The sequence below is a fragment of the Limanda limanda genome, chromosome 10, assembly GCF_963576545.1.
Source record: "Limanda limanda chromosome 10, fLimLim1.1, whole genome shotgun sequence".
NCBI lineage: Eukaryota > Metazoa > Chordata > Actinopteri > Pleuronectiformes > Pleuronectidae > Limanda > Limanda limanda.
In genome coordinates, this window is record NC_083645.1 from 8500490 (window position 1) to 8525899 (window position 25410).

The following is a 25410-nucleotide window of genomic DNA, read 5'->3' on the forward strand; positions in this document are numbered from 1 at the left end:
TCTCTCCTCCATCCCGTGTTGGCTACATGAGGCTTCAGAGCAAACCCTGTCCTGCCAGCTCCCTCCCCTCATTCCTCCGCTGACCGAGGCCCTCTCCGTCCAGCCCTCCAGCGGCCCTGTCCAACACATCCAGCCCGCGGTCCGCTCACCTGCTCCGGCCTCCTCTCTGTGCCTCCCTCTCCCTCTCTCCCTCCACAGCCATGCTCCTCGGCTCGGCGCTATTTAATGACTTTCTGGTGGCTGCAGCCTTCTTTTATTTCTCCTAAATGTATGAAAATGTATGCAAATTTAAATCAAGCTTAACCTGGGAGCTCGAGCAATATATTTAATGGAATTTCAAACCCATAACAGACTAGCACGCAGTCATCTAATGGCAAATATAATTAAACGGATAAGTTTTGCCCCTCAGATGTGCATATATATCTTTTTTCCCCAACTCTGAGAGAAACTGATGAGATACTTAAAGACTGGAAGTGTGAAGGTGTAATGTGTGAGGATACATTTGCTCTGCGTCTTTGAGAAAATGAGAAAGTGAAGAGGTTTTCGATTGTAAACATGTCTGATGACAACACGTGTCACCATGTTGCAGCAAAAAGTCTGAGTTTAGCCAAAATCTCATTTAAAAGTCTAGATTGTAATTATAGACCGATGACAAGTGTGGTTATGGTCTGGCCAAACAGGACATGGATAATGGCCCGTGCGTAAAACACCTTTGCGCAAATACTACCTTGAGACGTGTCATTCTATGAACACCGGGGGAAGTATTCTCCAAAAGTTAATCAGTAGCAGTGTGAACTGCTCTTGGTTTGATTGTATCCTTCTAAATTAAGTGCTGGCACGTCTAACAAATGCCATTGCGCTTTAATCTCCTCCTTCGCAGGCGCTCAAGGGTGACAGGAGTAGCAATAAACTCGTGCGTAAATCAGTTGGAAACTTTAATTAATAAACAGGAACTGCGCTTCACGCGCACATCGCTCCACAGCCAGACCCACTGGACCAGCACCCCGACTCACTTCCGGTTCGACTGCCTGTAACCCTTTCCTTCCCGCAGCGCGCTGCCAGAGGCGGTGGTTCTGGCATCTGCGCCGTCATTGGTGGAGACGCGTCGTCACTGCGTCTCCGTCGGCCCGTGAGTGGCGGTGCAGGCTGTCAGTCAGTGTTAGGCTGCTGCCGAGACTCCAGAGAGAGGGAGATGTCAGAGGCTGAGCTGCTCCCTCCCTTCAGTAGCACTAGTGGGGTTCAGCAGCCAGCATGGCCACAGCTGCCTCCAGCCCCTACACCCTGCTCAGCTCGAGTCCAATGATCCACCCGGACAGCCAGGCCATGCAGCCTGCTAGCCCCTACAGAGGACACCAGAAACTCCTCCAGAGCGACTACCTGCAGAGCGTCCAGAGCAACGGACACCCCCTCGGGCACCAGTGGGCGAGCAGCCTGTCGGAGGGCAGCCCCTGGTCGTCCTCCCTGGAGCAGCAGGACATCAAACCAGGCCGGGAGGACCTGCAGCTCGGCATCATCCATCACCGGTCCTCGCACGTAGCGCATCACTCCCCTCATCACAACAACCATGGTAACCACCCGGGAGCCTGGGGAACCCCCGTGTCCCACAACTCCTCCATCACCAGCGGGCAGCAGATCAACCTCTACTCCCAGACGGGCTTCACTGTCAACGGCATGCTGGACCACGGCGGGCTCACGCCTCCCCCCAACCCGCAGGGCCAAGGCATGCACCCGGGCCTCAGGGACACGCTCAGCCCGGAGCACAGCGACCTCGGCGGGCACCACTGCCACGACCACTCCGACGAGGAGACGCCGACCTCGGACGAGCTGGAGCACTTTGCCAAGCAGTTCAAGCAGCGGAGGATCAAGCTGGGCTTTACGCAGGCGGACGTGGGGTTGGCTCTGGGCACGTTGTACGGGAACGTCTTTTCCCAAACCACCATCTGCAGGTTCGAGGCTCTGCAGCTGAGCTTTAAAAACATGTGCAAACTCAAGCCGCTGCTGAACAAGTGGCTGGAGGAGGCGGACTCCACCACGGGCTGCTCCAGCAGCATAGACAAGATAGCGGCTCAGGGGAGGAAGAGGAAGAAGAGGACGTCCATCGAGGTGAGCGTGAAGGGGGTGCTGGAGACGCACTTCCTCAAGTGTCCCAAGCCCGCGGCGCAGGAGATCACTGCGCTGGCGGACTCGCTGCAGCTGGAGAAGGAGGTGGTCCGGGTCTGGTTCTGCAACCGGCGGCAGAAGGAGAAGCGCATGACGCCGCCGGGGGAGCAGCCGCCGCACGACGGACCCTACTCGCATAGCGGGAGTGCGGGGGACGCGTCCTCGTGTCACGATCTCTGACCGAAGCGTCGGGAGGAATCCCAGCACCACACACCCCCCACCCCCCCACCCCTCACCCCCCCACCCTGACCCCGGCCACAGACTCTCTCCTTCCCGTTGCGCAGCGCCTGTCCCGGCACGGCTCGTCCCGGACGCCTCTCCAGCACTGAAACAATAACAAGAGATACCCGTCCAGCCTTCGTCGTTTTCTAAACCTGTCATGAGGGCATTACTCTTATTCTATAGCGGCATATCAAACCTTTCACATTTCACCTGTTCTTTTTTTTTTTTTTGGAGCCAAAATGATTTTCTACATCACGGATCTAAATACAAAATGTGCCTATATAATGATAACCTGCCAGCGCCTTTGGTTTGTGGTTTGTGTCACCATTCTCCCATCAGCTCGATAATAATGACAGTGTGGGGACTGATGCTTTTTGATTTGTTTTGGCTTCTCTCTCACGCACACGCACGCACGCACGCACACACATACACACACACACACACACACACACACACACGCACACACTTGGCCTCTGCCGTATGATCAGTGGAGTGAAACTGATAATAATATCACTTTTCTTAATTGATTTGTTGCAGCACCAGAGGCCATTTTACAGTCCACCTCACGCTTCCCTACGGGCTTATACACGACGCTTTAGTTCTCTGCATATTTACATTTACAACATACTCTCAGCAGATCTGTAATTATTATTATATTTTATTATTATTTGTGCATATGCAGACACGGGCCTTCATTCCAGATGTAGAGCTACCGACATAATAGCACTTGGAGGATTTTCCTTTATTTACATCCTCCCCAATGGCCTTGTGAAGCACCACACACACAAACACAGACACACGCACAGTCAGAGCTATTTATAAACTCATTTATTTGATTTCAATCATCTTCGACCATACACACTGTGTGGACTCTGAACCAGAGCCGAGAGCAGAGACAGAGAGAGGGGCTTGACTGACGCTATACACCTGCCTATAATTTTATTGTACGTTCACTATCAAAAAATCTTTTTATAATCTTAAATACTCCTGTTATTTGGTTTATTTCTTAAGTATTTTTTCGAATATTGTACAGTTTTATATATTACCCTTTTTGAAGTCATTAATTTAAACAAATGCTCTTAGTTATTCATGCACTTAATTAGCAATGTAAAAAAAACAAAATATTTTCAGTAAGATTGAACTGTTTCGGCGGTTTTATTCCAAATTTCGATGAACAGCTCGAGTGATTATTTATTTTCAGTATAAAGCTTGTATTATGTTTTGAAATAAACTATGTATGTTGTAATAAACAATTTCTTGCTACAACTGTTTACTGTCCAAAAATAATAATAACAGAAGATTTAGAATTTAGAAATAGACTTAAAATTATTATTAAGATATTATTATAATTATTATTATAATTATTATAATTAAGGCAATATTTAAAATGCTGAACACAATTTGTTATTTTAATAGTCCTTTGAAATTGTGCATAATTTGAATATTTTGTGTTGGGTAACAGTTCAACGTAAATCCATGACTAACACACTTATAACAATCACTGTATATATTTAAACTTTATGATGAAGCAACATAACCTTCACTTCAATGTCATGTCAAAGGGCAACTTTTCTAAGTTTTTTTATTCCTCTGCTTCTTCTTCTTTTACTTGCATGTCACTAACAGCTGTAAACTGTCCAGTGGTTCAGCAGGAGCCTGGCTGCAGGTCTGTGGGCTCTCTGCACAGATCACAGCAAAGCTCAGGCGCTTTCTCCCACAGTTCCACTAAAATGTTATTGTCCGGGCCCTCTGCCCTCCTCAATCAGACATGCGTGATTTATCGCCTGGGCTGCTGGGCCTGACAGCAAAACACAATGACAAGCACACACACTCAAACACACACACACACACACTCAAGCGCACACACAATCAGAAGCAGATGAATCTCATTTCAAAGACTACAGCTGCGTATAATTGGGCATGCAAGGGCAAAATAGAGTTATAGTCCCGAAAAACAAAAACAAAATCATAATGCCAAAAAATAATTTAAGGATGTTTTTTGAAATAAGTAGGCCCATAGATGAAGTGCTGCTTAAATGATTCAAAAATAGAGCTGGAGAGGGAGAGTGAAGGAGGGAGAGGAGGAGAGGAGAGGAGAGGCGGAAGGGTGCTAGGCCTTGCCTTGAAATGGAGAGCCTGACTGGAATACTAATGCATCTGAATTTATGCATCTACTCAGTCTGCAGCCCTGAGAGGGGGGTGGGGGAGACAGAGAGAGGAGAGAGAAAAGGGTGTGAGGGTGGAGGTGAAAGGGGGCGGTTATGTAGAAGAAGAAGAAGAATAACAAGAAGAAGAAAAAAAAAGTAAAACCATGGCTGATTGATTCCATCCATCTATTTTAGTTTTGAAATAATCCCAGATTTCTGTGTGGGGGATATAAAAAAAAAGACCCTGAATGGAAGAGGAGCAGCCAGCAGCCGAGCAAACAAGCAGAGCGAAGCCAAGCACACTGCAGTGTCTCCTCCACCTCACACTGAAGCAGTGTGGAGCTCCAGCACCAAAACACACAGAGAGTCACACCGTCCAAATGTGTCTGTAATGAGTAACGCATACCTCCACATACATAACTTATACCAAAATGATTGACCTGGGGAAAATGTGAGAAATCCAAACAGGTGTGAGATGAAAGCGTGTTTGCGAGGTTTGAAAAGAGATGGACTTGAGGTCATTCTTTTTTTTCCAAAGTGCTGGAGGTTGCATGACTTAGTGGTGCACGTGAGCAAATAATTGGGGCTCTGAATCAGATGTTAAGTATGAGCACAGGCTGATCACCAGGCAGGACAGTGACAATAGAGGAGCAGCAGTGTGGTGACTTGTGTAGTGGCAGTTTGGAGGAGGAGCAGGAGTTGTTTACTGACAGGGGATAATGGCACCGGCTGACTCTCACCTTCCTCTTCCTCATAATCATCTCAATGCTTCTCTTCTCTTCTCATCTGCCTCCTCTGTCAAAGTCTTTGCTTCAAAGTTAGGATGTCAAAAGACAAACAACATAGGGGAAAATTCCTCCAAATAAATTGTTTTCCAAAGCTTTTAATAACAACATTGTTATTTTGCCCCCAACGCTTTAAAAGAGAAAATCTCTGAAGGTCAATAAAGTGAATGAAAAACATTAAGATGAAAGAGCAGCATGTTTAAAAGCAGAAATATTCAGAGAAAGCAGGAGGGGAAAAAAAGTTTCTAAGATGCTGATGTATGTGTGTGCAGTAAAAGCGGTGTGGTATGAGGCCAGAGAGAGGACGTCGCACATCACATCTCTCTCTAATTAGATAGGAGGGAGAAGCACAGGGCTGCAGTGTAGTTGTCGTACGGAGAACGCACATCGGAACACAACGGCTGCCCACATGAGAGGATTCATACATGGGAATAATGAATATCGGCTGCCAGGCGGCCACATGTGACTGTTGGACTTTTCTATTTCTTCCTTCACTTTAAGTGTAGATACAGTAATGATCCTTTACTTTTTTACCCTCCTCTGAGTCCTTCCAACAAAAGAAAATTGTCAGGTCCTATATGTTATTTCATACCTCTTCTTTTAGGCCACTATATGTGATCCTTGTCTGCATACTGGTTGTTACAACTCCCCGTATATGTTAAAGCTGTGGTTCCCAACCTTTTTAGCTTGTGGCTGCTTAGAAAAACGATTATTATCTAATCATAACTTACATATATACGTCAACCAATTATTAGATGATCAAGTTCAACTCCAGAGGGATTGTTTTGACTGTTTTTTAAAAATGCTGATATAAACAAGAAATAAGCAAATAAGCAAAAAAAAATCTCCCGTACCCACTTCTTGAATTTACAGCCCTTTGTGGGGGTTATTTACATTTTATTGTATGTTACACTTTAATTGAGCTTTTAGATCAAAAAACAACAGGAAAAATCAACTGAATATAATTTGTTTGAAAACTGCAACTACAAGGAAAAAACAACCAAAAATATGACTCTAAAATAATAGCAGAATAATTATATTCATATGTAATCTAATTAAACTGAGGAATTAATATTAGTTTGGAACATAATGCTATGCAGAAAATAATGAAAGGTGGGATATTTTTCAAGCAAGATTTCACCACTTGCGTGTGTAACATCACATATTTTGTTTAATAAAATCATGAGTTTCTATGATATTCCAAAATTGTTGAAATATTTGCTTGTTTCAACCAAACGTCCTTCTAAAAAAAGGTTCTCTTTAAAAGCACAGTGAGTGTTTTCTACCAAAAGTCACTGTACAGGGAGCAGCGGGCGGATAAAATATGCTCATAAAAAGAGAAGTTGATCAGCTGTAGCCAACAAACATGACTGATTGTATCAACTCTTTAAACAATCTCAAATCAAGGCCTTGCCAGATTTTGATGAAGCTTGAACCTATTGACAGTGACACTCAATAGTTCAGAAACTGTTGTTTTACGAACAACTGTTTGACCTCAGAGAGCAAGCGAGCGAGGCTTTGATTTGATTTGGAGCGACGGATTTCTGGTGTTTTCACACCAGAATTTGCATGTTTGAAATTGCTCAAACACATTTTTTGGCAATGCTTCTCACACTTGTTGCACCTGTAGGGAATCACACACGGACTCTTTGGATTCTGCTGGTGTACTTCTGTAGAGCCCTGCATGAAAACACAAAGCAGGTCAGCTCGTCTCTTACCTCTGCAGGGCACTGACACCAACTTCAAAGTGAAAGGTGGCCAAACTTGATAAGTGATGACTGGAGGGCAGAGGAACCATTGTTTGGTAATGACAGTGTATTTGAAGACAGAACTGATTGGAGGAGAGGAGAGAGCCGAGTGGATGAGGAAGGCAGGGATTGCTTAAAGAAGGGGAAGAATGTTTAATACGATTAACTGCGTAACCTAAAATCAATTTCACATCCTCAGTTCTGGCATCCCCTGACGAAGCTGGGCAGGCCCAGTGTGGTGAGCAGGGTGGGGGCTGGGTGCTGGGAGACACCCCGGCTATATGAGTCTATAAAAACCAAGAATGGAAAATTCTGTGTGGCTCTTTGTTGCCACTGGTTAAATGTTTTTTTCTTCATTTTAATTTTTTAACTCCTCCTTAGATCAGTGCAGCGTCTCAGAAACCTGCTATCTCCAGTTTTTTTGTAATTTTTTATATTCAACCACTGACAAAGACGGAAGAGAAAATGGTGTCAGTAGAACAGCTGCCTCTGTGATCTTATTGTTCGTCTCTACCGAGGCTCCACCATTCATGTCTTTGCAATTACTTTGACAATTAAAACCATATTAAGGTTGTGCAGTGTGATAGCTCCATTAAGGAACACATGGGCACCCAGTGACACACGCAGTTTGTTATTTTTGAGGCTGCAAAACTTTGATGTGAGGTGAGGGGGGTCACACCGGGCTGCACAGGGTCAACATTTATAATAAGAAGAAGGCCTGATTTCCAAAGCTACAGAGACAAGTGAAGTGAGCCCAGTTTAAAGAGGAGCTTTCATTATCCCACTTTCCCTGTGAGCATGTATCAAACACACACACACACACACCCGGTATATGTGAGAGGAGAAAGGCCTGTTTATGGCTCTGAGAGTAAATCACTGTGTCTGATATCTTCACTTGAGACAGAGGGCTGATCACTGCTCGTCCTGCTTGTTCCACATTAACTCATTATCACACACGCTCACTCCATTAATTCTCCTGCTTTTATTAGCAGCAAGAATGGATACACACACACACACACACATATACATACACACAGTGGGCCGATGACAAGCAGTGCCTCTACCTCATCTGACAGCTAATGGCTTCATTAGGAGCAGCGTGTTAATTGGCTGACTTTGGGGAGACGCTTGTTAATGAGGATAAATAGATTCACACCTGAGCGGGGCGCTACCCGGCCACAGCAGCACTGTGGGAACTCTGGATGACGGGCAAATGTGCACTGCAGATATGAACAGAGACGCACTTTATTATGGGGTATAAGTCACAGTGAGAGACACCCTGTCCCGCTCCACACTTCCTCCCAGCCCAAACACAGTGGTGGGTTTTTTTTTTCTGCTTGCCAGGCAGACTTATTAGCCGAGTGCTTGATTAGCACCAGGAGGCCAAAACAAAAAGCAGTATGTCAAAGCAATTAGCCCCACTGTTTACCTCTCAGCTCCCAGGCTGCCTGCAAAATGCATCTAATCCAGGAGAGAGGGGGAGAGCGAGACGAGGACAGGGAGACGCTCAGGCAGTGGCAGGGAGAAAAGGACAACAGCTGGTCCATAGGCCACAGTGTGTGCGTGTGTGTTTGTATGTGTGCATTGATGGGAGCGGTGCCTCAATCCATCTGCTTTCCTTGCCTAGATCTCCATCCTCTGCTGTCTGGTCATGACAGTTCTGACACACACAGCAACACACACACACAGACACACCATTCTCTTTACACACCACTGGTTAGAGCAGCTCATACTCTCAGGGGAGTGGGGGGTTGGACAGACAAAATGGAAGCAGGCGAGACTGATCATTTACATAAGGGCAGGACACAGAGCCACAGAGGGACGCTGCATATTTAGCCGCTCATTCAACTTCTCATGCACTGGACAGTGTTACCACCTAGTGGTGGCCAATATACTTTGCATCTTATTTAGGTTTTGTAAGAGAAGGAAACAAAGGGAAATGAGAATCTTTATTCTAAAGGATTGTTCCACTCAAATCACAAAAAATACTTCTTAGATCTAGCCCTAAAACAGTTTGGCATTTACAGCTACACTAATCAATCATTTTTAAATAGCAACTGAACAGGTTTGCTTGTTTTATAACTTTCCTTTACTTGTGCTACTGTTACAGTTTATTTCAGCAAGCCACATTCTACGTCAGCAAAAACCGATGGAAATACTGTGTGACACTGTAATTATAACCTGTGGCTTCAAGTTACAGATTTGGGCTTAAGGATGTTAGAGTGCAGTGTAGATTAGGTTCTAACTATCCTGCACAATAAAGATAGTTACCCATACACTGCAAATGAAGATGGTTAACGCATCTTCACTTCTTCCCACTATTAAGATATTTACTTCAAATATCCCCGATAAGAACGCCACCATCTTCTGCATAGTATTGATCTGGGAATGGAGAGGCAGGGGTCCTATTGAATTTAGGGGCTCGACGGATTGTCAGTCTCAGTTGTAAATAATGACGTTTAACTAATGAAAACCAAACTTACAGGAAACTGAGCACCTGGATCGGTATGTTTTAGAAGAACAAGCTTTGAGAAAACTACAAGGTTTATAACCTGTACTGCAGCCAGCCACCAGGAGGCAGTCAAGGTGATTTGGCCTCTCCTTTGGGAAGCTGTCATGTCGTTATCAACAGTCAATATTGTTATCTAATTGTCACGTTTTGAATCCAGACAGAGAACAAACCAGCTCAGACCACAGTGAATGCATGTCAATAATGATCTTTAATGTCAATATATACATAACTTGAAAGAAAAATAGAATCTTAAAAATCAAATGAAATAAATACAATATCATACAGTTTCCACAATGTCTTTTTGAAGAGATATCCATGGAAATCTTTTTTTAACTTTTTTATTTTTTTTTAATCCGCCTCTGGTTTGACGGGGTGCTTCCCGTCCCCCCCAGAGAAATCCCTACAGCTCCCCCACTTGCTCTTCATCTTCATCATATATATATATGCAAACTAAAATGTCTGTTATCGTTACCACATTGTTTCACCCTTCTAAGTCTTCTTTTTGTCCATCTGCAGCTTATTTTACCTCTTCTGATACACACAAAATAACATGAGTCAGACGGTGCATTTTAAGGGGAAAATAAATACAGGTTGTGTCCACACATGGATTTATGTTACCAAAAGTGCTGGCAGATGATATTGAAGCCGAGGGACATCTAAACCTGCCACAAGCATACACATATCTTTTTGTTTTTTTACAGTGGAAACAGTCGTACAATGTCCCTCAGTCAATAGCATCACACATAAACCAGAACTACACTTTGAAGAGAAGAAGTTTAGAGATCAAAAGCAAACAACAGGGTGGGAGAGAGAATCGAGTAGGGTGACCGAGAAGATGAAGAGCAGTGGGGAGGGGGGCACAGTTTACCGAAGCAGCTTTGAATCAGCCAATCACAGTGAAGGAGAACATCCGCTGGTGCGTCTCTTCCCCACGCGAGGAAGAAAGAATGAAAGGCGAAGAGGGCAAGTGCATATGAAAGCTATGGAAAATAAATACTGGCTGTCTCCCCAGCAGTAACAGATATGTGAGTTTCCCCTCTTCCTCTTCAGCTGACCTCTTCACAATGCAACACCGTCCAGTGTGTGCGTGCATGTTCAGGTGGGTGTGAGTGCATGTGTTGAGCATGTCAAATAAATAGGTTAAAAAAACAGAGGGAGACAGTAGCTCTAACTGGCCAGGACCTGGGTCTGTGTGTGGACGCATCTGCGTACGAGAGTTCGACTGAGAGTGAGGTTGAAACTGGAGGGTGAGCCTGTGTGTGTCTGTGTGTGTGTGTGTCTGTGTGTGTCTGTGTGTGTCTGTGTCTGTGTCTGTGTCTGTGTCTGTGTCTGTGTCTGTGTCTGTGTCTGTGTCTGTGTCTGTGTGTGTGTGTGTGTGTGTGTGTGTGTGTGTGTGTGTGTGTGTGTGTGTGTGTGTGTGTGTGTGTGTGTGTCTACATGTCTGTTGAGGTGAGTTTCTTCATGCTGCGTCTCTGCGCTAGACTGGAAGCTGCCACAGGCTCCAACACAGGTTGACTTGTCTTCTGGCTCAGTGCTGAATAGGTGGCAGCCATGGCTCCCTGGAAGTGAAACATGACAACATTAAACTTTTATTATTTACACAACTCTAAATGTCAGCAGCTTGTTGGTTTGTCCGTTTAGCTGTCAAACTTATCCTGACGGTGTTTACTCGACACTGGTCAGTTTTATATGACTCAGGGCATTTATGATGCACATTTCACAGAAGATGACTTCCTAACTTTGAGAAATATTTTCGACGTTTTAGCTCAGCACTTTCACTCAGTGGAAATTTTTAATGAACAAATCTGTGGTGTAACTGGCAATTCATTTCACAGTTGACTTACTCCATACGTCAAGGAGGTTACGATTTTATCTGTGTTTGTTTTAGCAGGATTCCAAACATTGTGAGATATGGTATGTGCTCTCTGAGTTTTTCACTCAACATTATATATGTAGCTGGATGTAGTCAAGGCCTGACAAGAAAAGGTGCTGAATTGTTGAGACTAGTTTGAGCTAAAAAAAAGAGGTTAGTAAATAACAACTTGTGACAGCAGTGGTGTCCAGTGAGGCATTTCAATATAAACCATTTGTCAGGCCTTGAATCACACGTGGGAGAGAAGAGAGGCGCAGGAATACATTTCCGACAGCAGTGGGACTGATGACTAAGAGTGAGTCGACACTCGACACTAAACCTGTTACTGAAGATTGGAAAAACAATTTATGGTCTGTATGTGGTTAGCGAAAAGTTAAAATTGAATGTAACCAGTGTGAATAAATTGAAGCATCAGTCTAACCTGATGTATAAGTACAGTCAGGTAGCAGGGCGGTAATGATCAATCATTTACTTAACCCACAGCCATTAACAGAGCTTTTCAGCAGAAGTGACCACTCCTCCTGACCAGTTGGAAAAGGCTCTTGACTGGATGAGAACTCTGCAGGAATTGTATTGTGGATCGAGATCCTTTCAAATTTTTGCATTGAAAGACCTAGGTTCTTTTGAGGTTCTAGCCAAACAAGTGACGCTTAACACCTCAACTGAAGCCAGGTGTAAGACAAGAGTCCAACCTTCCAGCATATCTGTTACGTTACATGTAAACATCAATACATAACACGCTACTATACTGGAAAAGCACTAGGAAATATCGATGGTACAACTACCTAGTTACAGAAGTCATCTTTGAGAATAATTTGTGCAATGTGACTTTTTAGTTAATTGTATGTCCCATCCTATAACATGGAGACGGCCAGTTTTATTATCTACTGCAGAAGCTTTGGCTTCACTTTTGGGGAGCAGCCATGTCCTTCATCTTTTTATACAGTCTATAGATTTGTTATTAAGGGATAAAAAAGGAACTGGGCCACGAACTAAAGCTCTCAATTTACTGTTGCTCTTCTAACCCTCTCGCCTCTGATCACAGGCTTTTAGGTTGTACCTGAAAGAACAAGGTCACAGACAGATTCAGATTCCTGTGGGGGCGGCTGACCTCTCTCTCCCTGTTCAGCAGTTTGACAGCACCCGTGTTTACAGCTGCCATTCCCTGAGATTAAGAGAGGTCGCTTAGGTGGTTCGAGCACTTGGTAGTAATGCTGTTAAGACAACCTCTCTCTCTGGAGGGGGCCTGAGAATAACTGACTAGGAGAACACTCCAGGACATGATTAGGGGGGTGGGAAAAAGGAGGACCCGGCTGCTCTGTTGTGTTCTTTTTATTATGTTTTTGTACTTTTGAAGTCTAGTTCACACTACATGATTTTTATCCAGATTTTTCACTCACCAATACATGACGATAAAAGGCCCAGATCTCAGCCAAATTGGCAAATGATCAGTAGTCGCCAATTGCTATGTGTGAACTATTCAAAGACACGATTCTTAAGGCTCGCAGACATGTCACCTCCTCCACGAATTGGCTACAACTAGGGTGAAGGCGGTATGAAGAGGCGAAAACCACACATACTAGTTGGGGTTTCACCTGGCAAAAGATTGTGTTGTGTGTGACCCCTTGTTGCATGTCAGTCATGTTGTATGAACTCACAACAACCCCAGATCACAAGTTTCTTACAGTGTCCAGGTCAATAGTAAATATATAATGTACACCTTTATCTTTTCACTTCGGATTTAGGTTTGGATTTCTATCATCTTCTTTCACAAAAATGTTACAAATTTTTGTTGTTAGTTGCCCTGCAACAGTGTTCCTGTTACTAAAACTACTTTAATGCTTAAGGTATATATGTCTTCCAATATCAAACAAACCTCTTGAATTCCATTTAAAAGAAAAATCTGACCAGATCAAGTAGCAAAGTAATGCTTGCACACATCTGCTGTGTTAGATCTGGTGTTAGCAATAGCTGAGATAAGAGATGGATGAATTATTGACCAAGTACGACATCAGGTAGAAGAGTTCAGAGGCTCTTCTGATGAGGAGCGATTGTGCACATTTACGCTTAGAAGCTCTGAGCAAAGGGTCATTACCCATGAGGCAAGCACATGCATGGAGGTTATAATAACCTTTTAGTTCTCCTACATGGTGAGAAATGGTTCTGTGTGTTAAGTGTCTGTTGATTAGAAAGATGTACTGCCGGCTCACCTTGACGAGGTGAGGTGCGTCATGGCGTGTGAGCTTGAAGTGTGGGAGAGCATCTCTGCAGGTGATCCAGGAATGCTTTAGGACCTGCTCTGCTGTGTATCGCTGGTGAGGGTCCACGTGTAGCATATGAGACAGCAGATCCTGGAGCAAACATTAACACATCCAGTCTTTAAAGTGTCTAGGACAAGGACAACATCATGTTGTTGCTAATAAGGTGTATTTAATATAGTATAACAGTCATTTGATGGATAAACTCATGTGTATCAACCATTTAAATACACGAAAAATATAAAACCGGGTCTGGATATTTTTCATAGTTCATGTCTGAAAACAGCTAAGACTGAGGTGACAGTGAGCGTACCTTTGAGCTGTCTGATACAGTATCCCAGTTGCCACCTGTCAAAAGGAACTTTCCAGAGCCAATCCGGAGCAGAATCTCCTCTGGTGTGTCGTTTGGCCCATTAGCAAACGGTGTGTACCTGACAGGGAGGTAAAAGCAGAGGTTAGGGAAACACAAATTCATTACACACATTATAGTTTCAGAGTATTTTTCTGTATACTTTGTGGTAATTAAACATAGCATGAATACAACTATTTGAAACTGTGGCTGGAGAGGGTGATGAAATTTGCAACTTTAAATCCGCTGCTCGATCAACGTTTAATGTCCATAATTACATCAAGAGCACAGGAAGAGAGTGACAAGAGCACTGCTGTTTAACCCCTGAGCTCCATCTTTGCTTCAAGGTATTGGACTGAATGAGAAATTTGGGCACTTCCCCGTTAAATCATTCCCACCCACATTAAAGCCAAATTACTCAGCAGTTACTATTGAGTGCAGTCTTACCCGGCCAGCATTGTGTACAGTAGAACTCCAAGACTCCATATATCACAGGCTGCATCATAACCTTGACGCATTAGTACCTAGACACACACAAAGAAAGAAAGATGCACCATTAGAGACACTTTCTCCCATCATATATCTTTTCTTATGCCAAGGAGGTTATATTTTCACGGTTGTTTGTTTGCTTTCAGCAGGATTACTCGATAAATACATGTCTGATTTCCATGAATGTGGAGGGATGAGGCACGATGCAAGAAAGAACCCATTATATTTTGGAACAGATCAAGCACAAAAGGATGTTAGCCTTGGCGGATTTATGCGCTCTCTGAGCACCCTTGTAGTTTTCCATGATTCTGTCTGTATTTCATTTCCTCCTCCTTTTGTTTTATTTTTGTCTCCATCATTTCCCCCCTCTCACCTCCGGTGCCACAAAGTTGGCGGTGTAACAGGGGGTGAGGAGGATACCATTTCCTCCCCGAAGCTGCTTAGCAAATCCAAAGTCACAGATCCTTATAGAGTCAGGATTCCCCGAGTCATCCATATACAAGATGTTACTGGGCTTCAGGTCTCGGTGTACCACCTTTGGAGAAGGAGATGAAAACATTCAGTAAAAGTATTTTTACATTTTGCTTCTTTATGTACATGTACATGTACATAGGTGTTTCCTCACCCCTTGGCAGTGGAGGTAGTCAACAGTCTTGGTGATGGTGTAGAGCACAGCACTGGCCTCTCTCTCAGAGAAAAACTTCTGCCTGAGGATCTTATCCAGCAGCTCTCCACCCTTCATCAGCTCCGTCACCAGGTAAACATACCTGCCCTCGTCATACACCTGACACATTCACACCAACACAAAGACAACCTGTCAGTCTTCACAAATGTACTGTCTCGCAAAGCTCATAGAAAAAATGTTACTGACGTCTTTCAGGGTGATGATGTTGGGGTGCTGTCCGTATCGCATCAGGATTTCGATCTCTTCAGAGGGGTCCCTCTTACTTTTGTCTATAATCTGGGACAGGTGGTAGCACAGACAAAGGTAGTCAATATCAAATGGAAAATAATCATTTTACTGTCCATTTTAAAAATCTTAACTGTCTCAGATATTTAAAAACAACAGATCATTGCCCTAACAAAGTTTTGAATTATTGCTGCAATATTGAGACGTTGAAGTTGTGCTGCCCCCTATTGGTGTATTGGTGTCACCATTCACATTCAACATGGTAACTTCATGTTTAGCAGTTTCACAAATAATTGTATACCGCAGTAGTGTCCTTGTCCATTTTTTGATCAGATTGCAGGATCAGATTTAAATACTTTTTGCTTAAAAAAGTGCTTGAAAGTTCAAACTCTGTAATCACACATCTATACAATTACTGGGTCTCCAAAAGGATGTGACTCTGTAAATGTGTGAATGAGTGAAACAGGATGTTGCTTAATCTGAGAAGTGGATGTTTAGAAGTCAGGAATAAATAGTTTGATATACGATTAAAATGCATTTAAAACGCAATCTAATGTCTAAATTTCTTTGTGTTTGGTTACCTTCACAGCATAGTCCGCGGCAGCGACTCGGTGTACACAGCGTTTACAAATGGAGTAAGAGCCAACCCCTATGTCCTCCTGCAGCTCGTAGAGATCTGAGAACTTGGCTGCGCCCCCGTGCATCTAGAAACAAGATTACATACTTTCACATTAACTGAATAAATTAAAATGCTCAAGTAAAGCCAGAAGCTTCTGTCCTTGTCAAAAAATGTCTAAACATCCTTTTTATGTGATCCATGGTTTTGGTCCAAACAGGTCAACAGTTGTATTTCAGATCCAAGTTTGTTCACAAATATACTGTATCTTCAATTGTAATGTTTCTATATATTCAGCAGTCAAATTGTCCTTAAACGTTAACTGCTGTTGTTAAATTTGTCTCCTGTTCACACACTGCAAAAGCATAAAATGTTATTTGACAAATAGTTCTAGTGTTTGTGCTAACACTTTGGAAAAATAACGGGCCATTTCCTTTAATGGTTGACAGTCTTTACAAACATATGATCCCAATTTCAATTAACTGTTACAAAACCACACTCTTAATTTTGAAGTGATATTTTGAACATTGTCAAGTTGGAAAATGTGTGTTCCAATAACTATCTTGACGTCAGCGACTTGCCATGTTATAATTTGTCCTGAATCAAAGATTTTTTACACTTCTCATAATAGCATAAGAGGTCTCCAACTATGACGATCTCTAACTTTGAGCAGCACTACTGGCCATGTGCTAGCTTTCACTTGATGGATTTCAATTATAATGTGATACATTTTCATGTGGTGCCTGCAACATGTGTAAAAGTCCTAACGAAAGAAATCGTAAACAGAATCATGTTACAAAATGGCTAAAACAAGTGAGGAAGTTCACTGTTGGAGATAAATGGAATTAGTGTTTCATTTGCAGGATGAGTATCAACAGAGGTTTGCGCAAAAGATGAAAAGTAAAAAACAACCTGTGCACATGCAAAGTAGACATAATGTGTGTTCACCTGAACAATGGGGAGTATGCTGAGCAGTGGGGAGCCCTTGTTCTCGTCCATAGGGGCTGGAGCAACAAAACTGAAGCCTTTGAAGAGCTGGTGGGCGTTAGCACTGGGCGGGATACCTGGGGAGTCTAAATACACAAAAGATAATTCATAATATGGACAGATGAACAGCACCCACTAAATTTTGGAGCTGCAATCAGGGCTTGGTTGCAGTTTCCATGGCTGCAGGGTTGGATGGGAATTTTTAAGCTAAAGAGCATGTGAACGAAAAGTGATGTATGTCTGTAGGTGTAGATTTACCTTTAGGTGTTTTAGCGGTGAACTCTGGGTCAAAGCAGAATGTGTCATCTGGTTTTCCTGCTGCAGGCTTGAATGGGGGCTGGAGCTCTCTCCTGTACAGTTTCTGAAGAAAACACAGGTACACACACACACATGCATATTACAAATCAAACCCTACCTACAGCCGTTTGGAGTGTGTGAACTTATGTGGAATTCAGGCCAAGACCCCTCCCAGATTAACCCCCTCCAATCCCTCTCCAGCTCGGTCCAGCCAATAGTATCCTGCTGGTTCTTAAACACTCACACAGAGCTATTAGTGCACACACAGTGAGAACTGGCTCTCAGCCCAGACACACAAACATGGCTGGCATGGCCAAGACTGATGACCAGTAGTCACCAAGCCAACCGTTTGCAAGGTGTGAAGCCTCAACAGAAGCTGGGAGAGTTATATGCGAGTGTTTGTGTGGGTCTGTGAGAAATGAGAGGGAGGTGTGCGTGTGCTCACATTCCAGTCGATGGTGGAAAAGAAAGCGTGGCGTTTGATCTCCTCCACTCCATCGGGTCCGGCCCCTGAAGACACAGATCACTCTGGTTCAGTTAACCTGGCACGCTCGTTTTTTCTATTGTTTTTAGAGAATCAACACGTTCACACATTTTTTTTCTCTCTGTGGTTTTGAGCATTTGCTTTACATTGGCGCCAAAATGTTAACAAGCTCAAGCCAGGCGAGTGGTGCAATGTTAGGATCAACTCACCTTGTTCCTTTTATTTTTTTCCTCATTCTAACAGGTCTACACACACAAACAGACAAAAGCTGTGATGCATCTTACCTAGTCGATTTGCAGGGTTACGTTTAAAGAGCATCCTCAACAAACTCTGGGCCTCCAAACTTAGAAACTGGGGCATTCCCAACTTAGCTCTAGAGGGAAGAAAAGAGAAAGAGGTGAATCTGGTTTACAAGAATTTAAGTACCGTATGAATTCCGACTTATGTTGTGCTCTAAGGGCCTTAAACATGCAGGACATAATGACTTACTTGAGAATCATGTTCATGGTCTCATTTCGGTCTTTGCCTTGGAATGGTAATGTCCCCGTTAACATTTCAAACTGCAAAAACACAGTGATATAAAGGGAATATAACAAACATTATTATTTTCTAACCAGTTAGTATCAATATCAATTTATCAGTGTTTGTGTAACTTCGTTTGAACTTATGTACCATCAATACTCCCAGAGACCACCAGTCTGCACTCTGTGTGTGTCCTCTCCTGTTGACCACCTCAGGGGCCATATACTCCACCGTACCACAGAAGGAATATGCCTTCTTATCAGCATCTACTGACTCTTTACTCAAGCCAAAGTCTGCACAAAAGCAATGAAAGGCAATGTGGTGCAGGTACACAGTAATTCTACTATGAAGAATGATTTTTTTAATTATATGTGCATTACAATAAATGTGCATGCAGTAGTTAAAAGCTTACCCGTTAACTTTATGTGTCCAGCTTCATCAAGTAAGATGCTGCAAGACAAAACAGAGTTTCCAAGGAGGTTAGCTTCATATCATTCTTCATGACAAGTCTCAATGTACAATGAAACAATTTGTGTCCTCTCATCAAAAATTCTGCTGTCAAATATGAACAAATTCGAGGGCTTGGGAGTTTTGCATAAATATTATCCTAGAGTTGTGGAGGTTTGAGATGGCCTGTTTAGTATACAAATCAATAGATCAGAGCACTCATTTCAAAGCCAAATGTAATTCATCAGAAACTGTGGACTTAAGTGAAGAATGATATAGCTGATATGATTCTGTGTGTACAATCTTGTTGAAGTTATCAGTAGAAATTACTTGGCAGGCACAAGAAGAGAGAAAAAGCCTAAAAGGCATTAAATTCCTGCCCTGTGTGACTCCTTCCTACGATAGTTGTTTTCCTGAGGAAAACAACTCACTTAAACTTAAAAATCCTGAGCTTTGACTTTAACACTACAGAAACACACAGGGTTATATAGTATGTAAATCATTGCCATTGGATTTACATTTTCTTTATGACATCTTGTTAAAACCGTCTTACGTCTATGTTTTATGCAAAAAAAACGTAGCTATCAAGTCCCACTTCATTATAGTCAGTAGGGAAAAGGAGAAAGTAAAATATGAACATCTTGAGTCAAAAACAACTTAAAATGTCCTTTTTATAATATTTTTATACTGTATAATTATCATCACCATGCAACAATGATGAATGCCTCTCAACAGGCTCTACCCACTGTTGTTAGGGAAGGATCATCATGACACATATGTTTTGTAATCAACCAGGAGCAAACTACAACTGTGCTGGCTATTCCTGTATTAGGTGATGATGTATATGCTGTTGGGTTAGAGTGTGAAGGATCAAAAGGTGAAGGTGAGGTCGAGCACTCGTACTTCTCTGGCTTGAGATCTCTGTAAACTATGCCCAGGCTGTGCAGATGGTCGAGGGCCAGGGCCAGCTCTGCAAGGTAGAATTTCACATCTTCCTCTGTAAACATAACCTGATAAGAACTGGACACATTTACTCTCTGAACTCAGAAGAGGAGTGAAATTCAGCATCAAAAGAAAACACAACTGCAGTATTAAGCTTCAGTAACCACAAACAGAGAAAACAGAATTATTATTGTCACAGTATCAACATTTCAAATAGTTTACAAGATTCAGCAAGCTGTTGATTTGACACTGCCAGCAACGATTGCTTTGTTTCTGAGACATGCTTTCAACACAAGGTTTGTTTAGAGAACAATCACACATTGTCTGAGTTCCCGGAGAGCATTTGAAAAGAGCAGATCTGAGCTTCTGCTTGACAAGCAATTGATGATTGAAAAGCGAATAAAGATTCCAAGAGGAGCTTTGTGTTGCCATGAGGAATTTAAGTCGCAATTTGAATAAAAGGCAACAAAAAAACAGGAGAGACAGGTGACTTGGCAGCACTTATGGTCCTATTAAATAAACAAATTCCACTTGCATGCTAACTTTGCACCTGTTCCATGTGAAGTTCCATTAAGTTCTCCTCCGGGTTTAGAAATGAACTTTGATGCATATGTATTTCAGATTTTTACTGATACGTTTAAAAAGCAATACCATTAAATTCTTGAATGAATCGGAGGACACGCTGTACTTTCCTTATCAGCAAGAACAAAATAACAGGCAGAAAAAATGTGCAAATACACTTAAAGTATAATGATATGTCAGCAAAGAGAACACAAGCTTACCTCTTTGGATAAGCGAGTGAATACATCCCCTCCCCTGAGAAAGTCCAGTATTAAATACAGTTTCCCTTCTGTCTGAAAGGCTGCAGACACAAGGAAACAAATAATTGATCCACATGCTAAATATATAAATCAGATTTAACAAAGGTGTTCAGTGGCACATGCTAACATTGCAATTCAGTATGTTCTGATACTGATAGCAGCATCGGAGATGCCTCCGATACTGCCAGAATGCCAGCGCCACACCTCGCCATCAGCCAGTACATGAATCTTTTTACGGTCTGATATCACATTTTAAAATTATTTACGTTCCACCAAGATCAAATTGCAATTTTCTTTCCCCAGAAATCACTTTTTATGTGCTGTACTGCTACTGGCACATACTGTTCTTATAGCGGCAAAGGAGTGATTTCTGGTAGTGTAGCGTTAGCAAGAGTGTGCTAGAAGACAGCAAATTGGTCATATTTCATGCTGGAAATTCTAATGAGTAAATAGGCAACGTGTACCTTATTTTTCTTAACCGTGGCTGCACGCTAAATGTTTTTGGTACTCACTCCAATATTCATTTAATTCTGAAGTTGCATTATTTTATACTGTTACTGTACTGTTAAAATCAAATGAAGCATCCATTTTTAAGTTTGGCTGTACTTTAATAGCTATTTAAAGGAAGTAATTGTTGTGTATTCCTAGATTTATTTATCTGTTCTCTTTCTCAGTCAGGTATATAATAAAATACGTTCTACTCTGTTGTTCAAAAGGGTTTAACCTGAGTCAGGCAACACAAAAACAGCAATAGCATGTTGACATTAACGAAAATGATACTGATATAATATCAGAATGAAAGAAGATATTAACTTAAACCCTTGCTTCATTGTTTTTATGTGACAATCTTGTCTGTTAAAAACTGATGCAATAAATGTGGCTAAGTCCTGTGCAATAACTGTCATAACACTAAAAGTATTCTGATAAGAGGCAGTAAACAGTGCTATATCGGATTGGCCCATGATACTGCACATAAGGATCCAATACTTAATCAAACCTTAACAGAGATTAAATCTTCATGATCAAATACAATCAGCAACGTAAATAAGACTGTGTATCTTACCGTAGTGCAGTTTCACTATGAAGGGATGATTCACTTCCACTAAAATGTCTCTTTCCATTTTAGTGCGAACTCTGTCCCTGACTGGAGAGACAAGACAGCGGGGGACGGCATTAGAGAGAAAATGGATGAGAGATAATACTGAATACTGGCACTTTGGGGTTGAAAGTGGTCTCAGCTGTTTCATTGCATTACCTTTCAAAGATGCCTTTTTTAGGACTTTCATTGCATATAACTGACCAGCATCTGGACCCACGATCTTCCTGACAAGAAATACCTGAGATAAAGCGCGCGAGAGAGAGAGGGAGAAAAATTAAGAGGGATTCAAACACCTTCCATTGCAATAAACCTGGGATTGTTCTGTTGGTTTCCTCACCTTGCCAAAAGAGCCCTGGCCGAGTACTTTGAGCAGTTCAAACTGGGATGATTCCGCCTTCTCACAACCCTCTTTCACATGGTGGGTGATAGGAATCTCCTTATATGTCCCTTCATCCTACACAAACAGTGTCAGAAAGAGACAAGCCCACAACACAACAGGTAGATGCACACGTGCCGATCATTACTTACACAGTGCGAGTAAGAGTCTCCCTCCTCCATGGGCTCGTCCATGATCTGATGTCCATTGACCTGCAGCCAAAACAACAAATTTCATCAGAGGAGTGAGCAACAGTGAAGACCTCAACAAAGCTGGTTCATCCTTGCTCTCAGCTAAGAGGACTGTGACTGCAGCTGCTGCACGCCCACATGTATGATGGAAGATTCAACAGATGAAATCGATGAGTCACATGCAATACCAGTGCACACTCACTTATCCAACTCAAGCTCTATTTGTTGTCAAACAGTATGGAGTCCATACTTTAAGCCGTCCAGCTGTCCAGCTCTCATCCCGTCCCTAAAAGCCCCTCATTATTAGCATTCTAACTTAATCCCCAGCCAGAGCAAAAACAACATGTCTGACTGGCTCTGGGACGCTGATTTTAGCTGGAGCTGCGTCACCATTCAGCCTCTTGAGGACACACCGGGTCTGGTTCTTCTGGCTGATCGCGGTGTCAAAAGGCCTTTTTAAAAATGACCACTGATATGCATGCTTTGTACTGCCCACAGTTACTTTCAGGAGCCTGTTTAATGCCTCTCTTGGTTTATTTAAAAAAAAAACATGCACTGTGATTAAATTGTCAGAAGTGCAATGTCAGATATCTCAAGTGTATCAGACAATTAAATGACCAAAATAAGATTAACCAGGTCTGCGCATTTCAGCTCTGTGCTGAAGGCTCTGCCTGTATGATGTGTTCAGTCTGGTGTGTTTGTGTGTGTTGAATTCCATCAAGCCTCTGAAGAGGGGGGATGAGTCATAGCACTACGCAAACCCACTCAGTGGGTGGAGCCACCAACATACACTCACGTACAAGCACAGAACAGAGGCCAGCAAACCACTTTCTAATATCTCAGCGCTATATACGATAACATTAACAACATGAAAATTCAAATCAGGACAAGATATACACTTCAAAGCAAGATATGAAACAGAAAATGTCTTCATGTTAGCCGTGGTGCATCTGTGAAGTATTAACATTCAGGGAGAGCCAGGACGGTGCTTGGTCATAAATTCACACATATGCATTTTCATTGCCACCTTTGATGTGGCTCATCATGGCTGGTAACACGAGTGCATCCCACACTCTCTGCAAAGCAGGCAAGCCATTTTAAGTTATTTGAAAAAGATGGTATGACAGCCACACACAATATCATCTCACGACCTACTGATGCTGGCAAACAAGGCTTTGGTTACACTTCATCTCCACTCGGATACAAAATGGATTAAGCGGTCGGCATCAGCACTAGCCAAAAATTAAGTGGCTAAGCTCGATGTTTACTTGTGTGCTTCTTTTATCTTGGCAGCTTTCAAACGTTCAGCAGACAGTGAACAGTAAAGTGCTCATTTGTAGCAAGAGAACTTTTATTTAATATAAATATTGAGAGCACTATGCAGTTCAATTGGTATTAACGTGCCGCTGAGGACCTTCAACAGAACTAATTGGTAATTTCGTGACACAAATTTCCAAAAATCAGGCGGAGAGATCCGATCAACAATGTATGTGACTGGTTTTAAAGTGTCTGTTACTGTAGCTTCCTGCTGACCTACACACAGTAATGGAAGTGAGACGGTGCGAATGACTGCAAATAATCTCAAAGAATGAGCTTCAGGGTGTCCCATTGGTTTAAGTACACATTAGTAAATAAACATGTCAACACGAGGACCCAGCAAAAGCAAACCTGACCTCTCCACAGCTGTAACACGACAGAATTCAGAGAAGTCTACAGGAGGTATCACTGGAGTTTCACTTAAAGACTGAAGGTGGTCATTTCCTTTTTAAATAATACACTAGTTTGGACTCCATCACGAGTTTCACGTAGTTACAGCCTCTGTAGCCCACATATCCATTACTCTGATAATGCAGTTGAAACACTACCAGCTCTGAGGATGAATAGTTTTATTAATCAGATTATAAATTACTACCTATTTTACAAACTGCTCTAGTTACAGTTTATAACAGGACCACTGCCTCTGCTGCCAAGCCAGCCCACAACCGTGAGGACGTCTGAACAAATGGAACCCAGCTACAGCTACACTTTGAACACATTTAACAATATTGAAATGTTTTATCACCTTACCATTGTCAAGTCAAAGCCCTTCGCCAGCTCTCCGTTGACCAGGCGGTGGAGGTTGAGCAAAACAAAGTTTCAAGCCTGCAGGCTGTCAGCTAGCAAGCTAGCCACATGCTAATGCTACAGCCGCTAAGCTAGCCACGAAACAAACTCCTCCAGAGAAGTGTAAACGACAACAAAAGCCTAAAGGAGGTGGTGTGTCGTGGGATAAAGAGTCCGTCCTATGTGCGGAACACGAACCGGCGGGGGAAACAGCCCGCACAGGCGGTTATCAAACTACGAAAGCCGGGGCAGTGCCACAACAATAAACACCTAAACCAGCTGTTAGCATTAGCTAGCGCGTTAGCATGCATCACGGTGCGCTGCGGGTCGTGAAGCGAATTTAAGCCGTACCCAGCCTCCCGGGAGGGGGGGCGAGCTAACTTAACGGGACAGCGCGCACCGCAAACAGCGTCAAGCAGATTCACAAAAACACACGTCGGCCAACTCACCTCACTACTAACGCTGTTTACCTCCATCTTGTGCCAGGGATTCTTCTCTTAGGTCTACGGCATCGTAGTCCGACCTAGACCCCCGCTCCACGTTGCATGGCTCCCCCTCGGTGGAAGTCCGGCTGCTCAGCCTCGGTGACCAGATGCAGAGCCGGATCGAGACCGGATCGAAGGGTTGATGCCAGGAACACTTAATGCCGCCGACGACTGGACCACAAGCTCGCCCAGAGCACCGCTACCCGGCCATGGATGCGAATATGGCGGCTACCGTGGTACCTGATAGTCAGTGAATGAGAGTTTATTGACGTATTGATGACGCAATTCAGTTAAGGATTTCCCCCCGTCCAAACCAAAGCGGCGGATTTCTGAGATAGAGGAGGAGGAGGAAGAGGAGGAGGAGGAGGCGGAGGAGGACGTGGGGGCGCTCGATGCTGCATGACATGCTGTGAGTGACATGCAAACATCCGGGTGACGTGATGGCACACTGGCTCGCGACTGGAATAGTCACTGGTACTGTCAAAGAAAAGGAGGTTTTAATTCACGCTCTTGATTTAGGGTGTAAAAAAAATAAAACACTCTCCTGCCATAAATCTGAGCCCGTGAAGTTCAATGTTTTAAAGCCA

The 25410-nt window shown here is 43.1% G+C and overlaps 2 protein-coding genes across 3 annotated transcripts; one reads left to right on the forward strand and one right to left on the reverse strand.

Moving 5' to 3' along the window:
- Window positions 1-1251: 1251 nt before the first annotated feature.
- On the forward strand, window positions 1252-2340 carry LOC133012068 (POU domain, class 3, transcription factor 4-like). The gene has a single exon (XM_061080032.1). The coding sequence runs from the start codon at window positions 1252-1254 to the stop codon at window positions 2338-2340; it is 1089 nt and encodes a 362-aa protein (XP_060936015.1).
- Window positions 2341-10980: 8640 nt separating this feature from the next.
- On the reverse strand, window positions 10981-25113 carry rps6kal (ribosomal protein S6 kinase a, like). Of its 2 annotated transcripts, none has more exons than XM_061079862.1 (22): window positions 24788-25113; window positions 22197-22256; window positions 22006-22122; window positions 21825-21906; window positions 21633-21713; window positions 20531-20610; window positions 19710-19816; window positions 18772-18809; window positions 18510-18652; window positions 18327-18397; window positions 18122-18210; window positions 17799-17863; window positions 17315-17417; window positions 17018-17142; window positions 16035-16157; window positions 15415-15504; window positions 15169-15327; window positions 14917-15078; window positions 14502-14578; window positions 14019-14136; window positions 13658-13798; window positions 10981-11133 (listed from the first exon to the last, which is right to left on the reverse strand). In XM_061079862.1, exons 1-22 carry the CDS (start codon window positions 24812-24814, stop codon window positions 11008-11010), a joined length of 2184 nt encoding a protein of 727 aa, XP_060935845.1. In that variant the 5' UTR covers window positions 24815-25113; the 3' UTR covers window positions 10981-11007. The 2 variants fall into 2 exon arrangements, with proteins under 2 accessions (XP_060935845.1, XP_060935846.1); XM_061079863.1 differs by lacking the exon at window positions 24788-25113 and adding an exon at window positions 24303-24613.
- Between the last annotated feature and the right edge of the window lie 297 nt (window positions 25114-25410).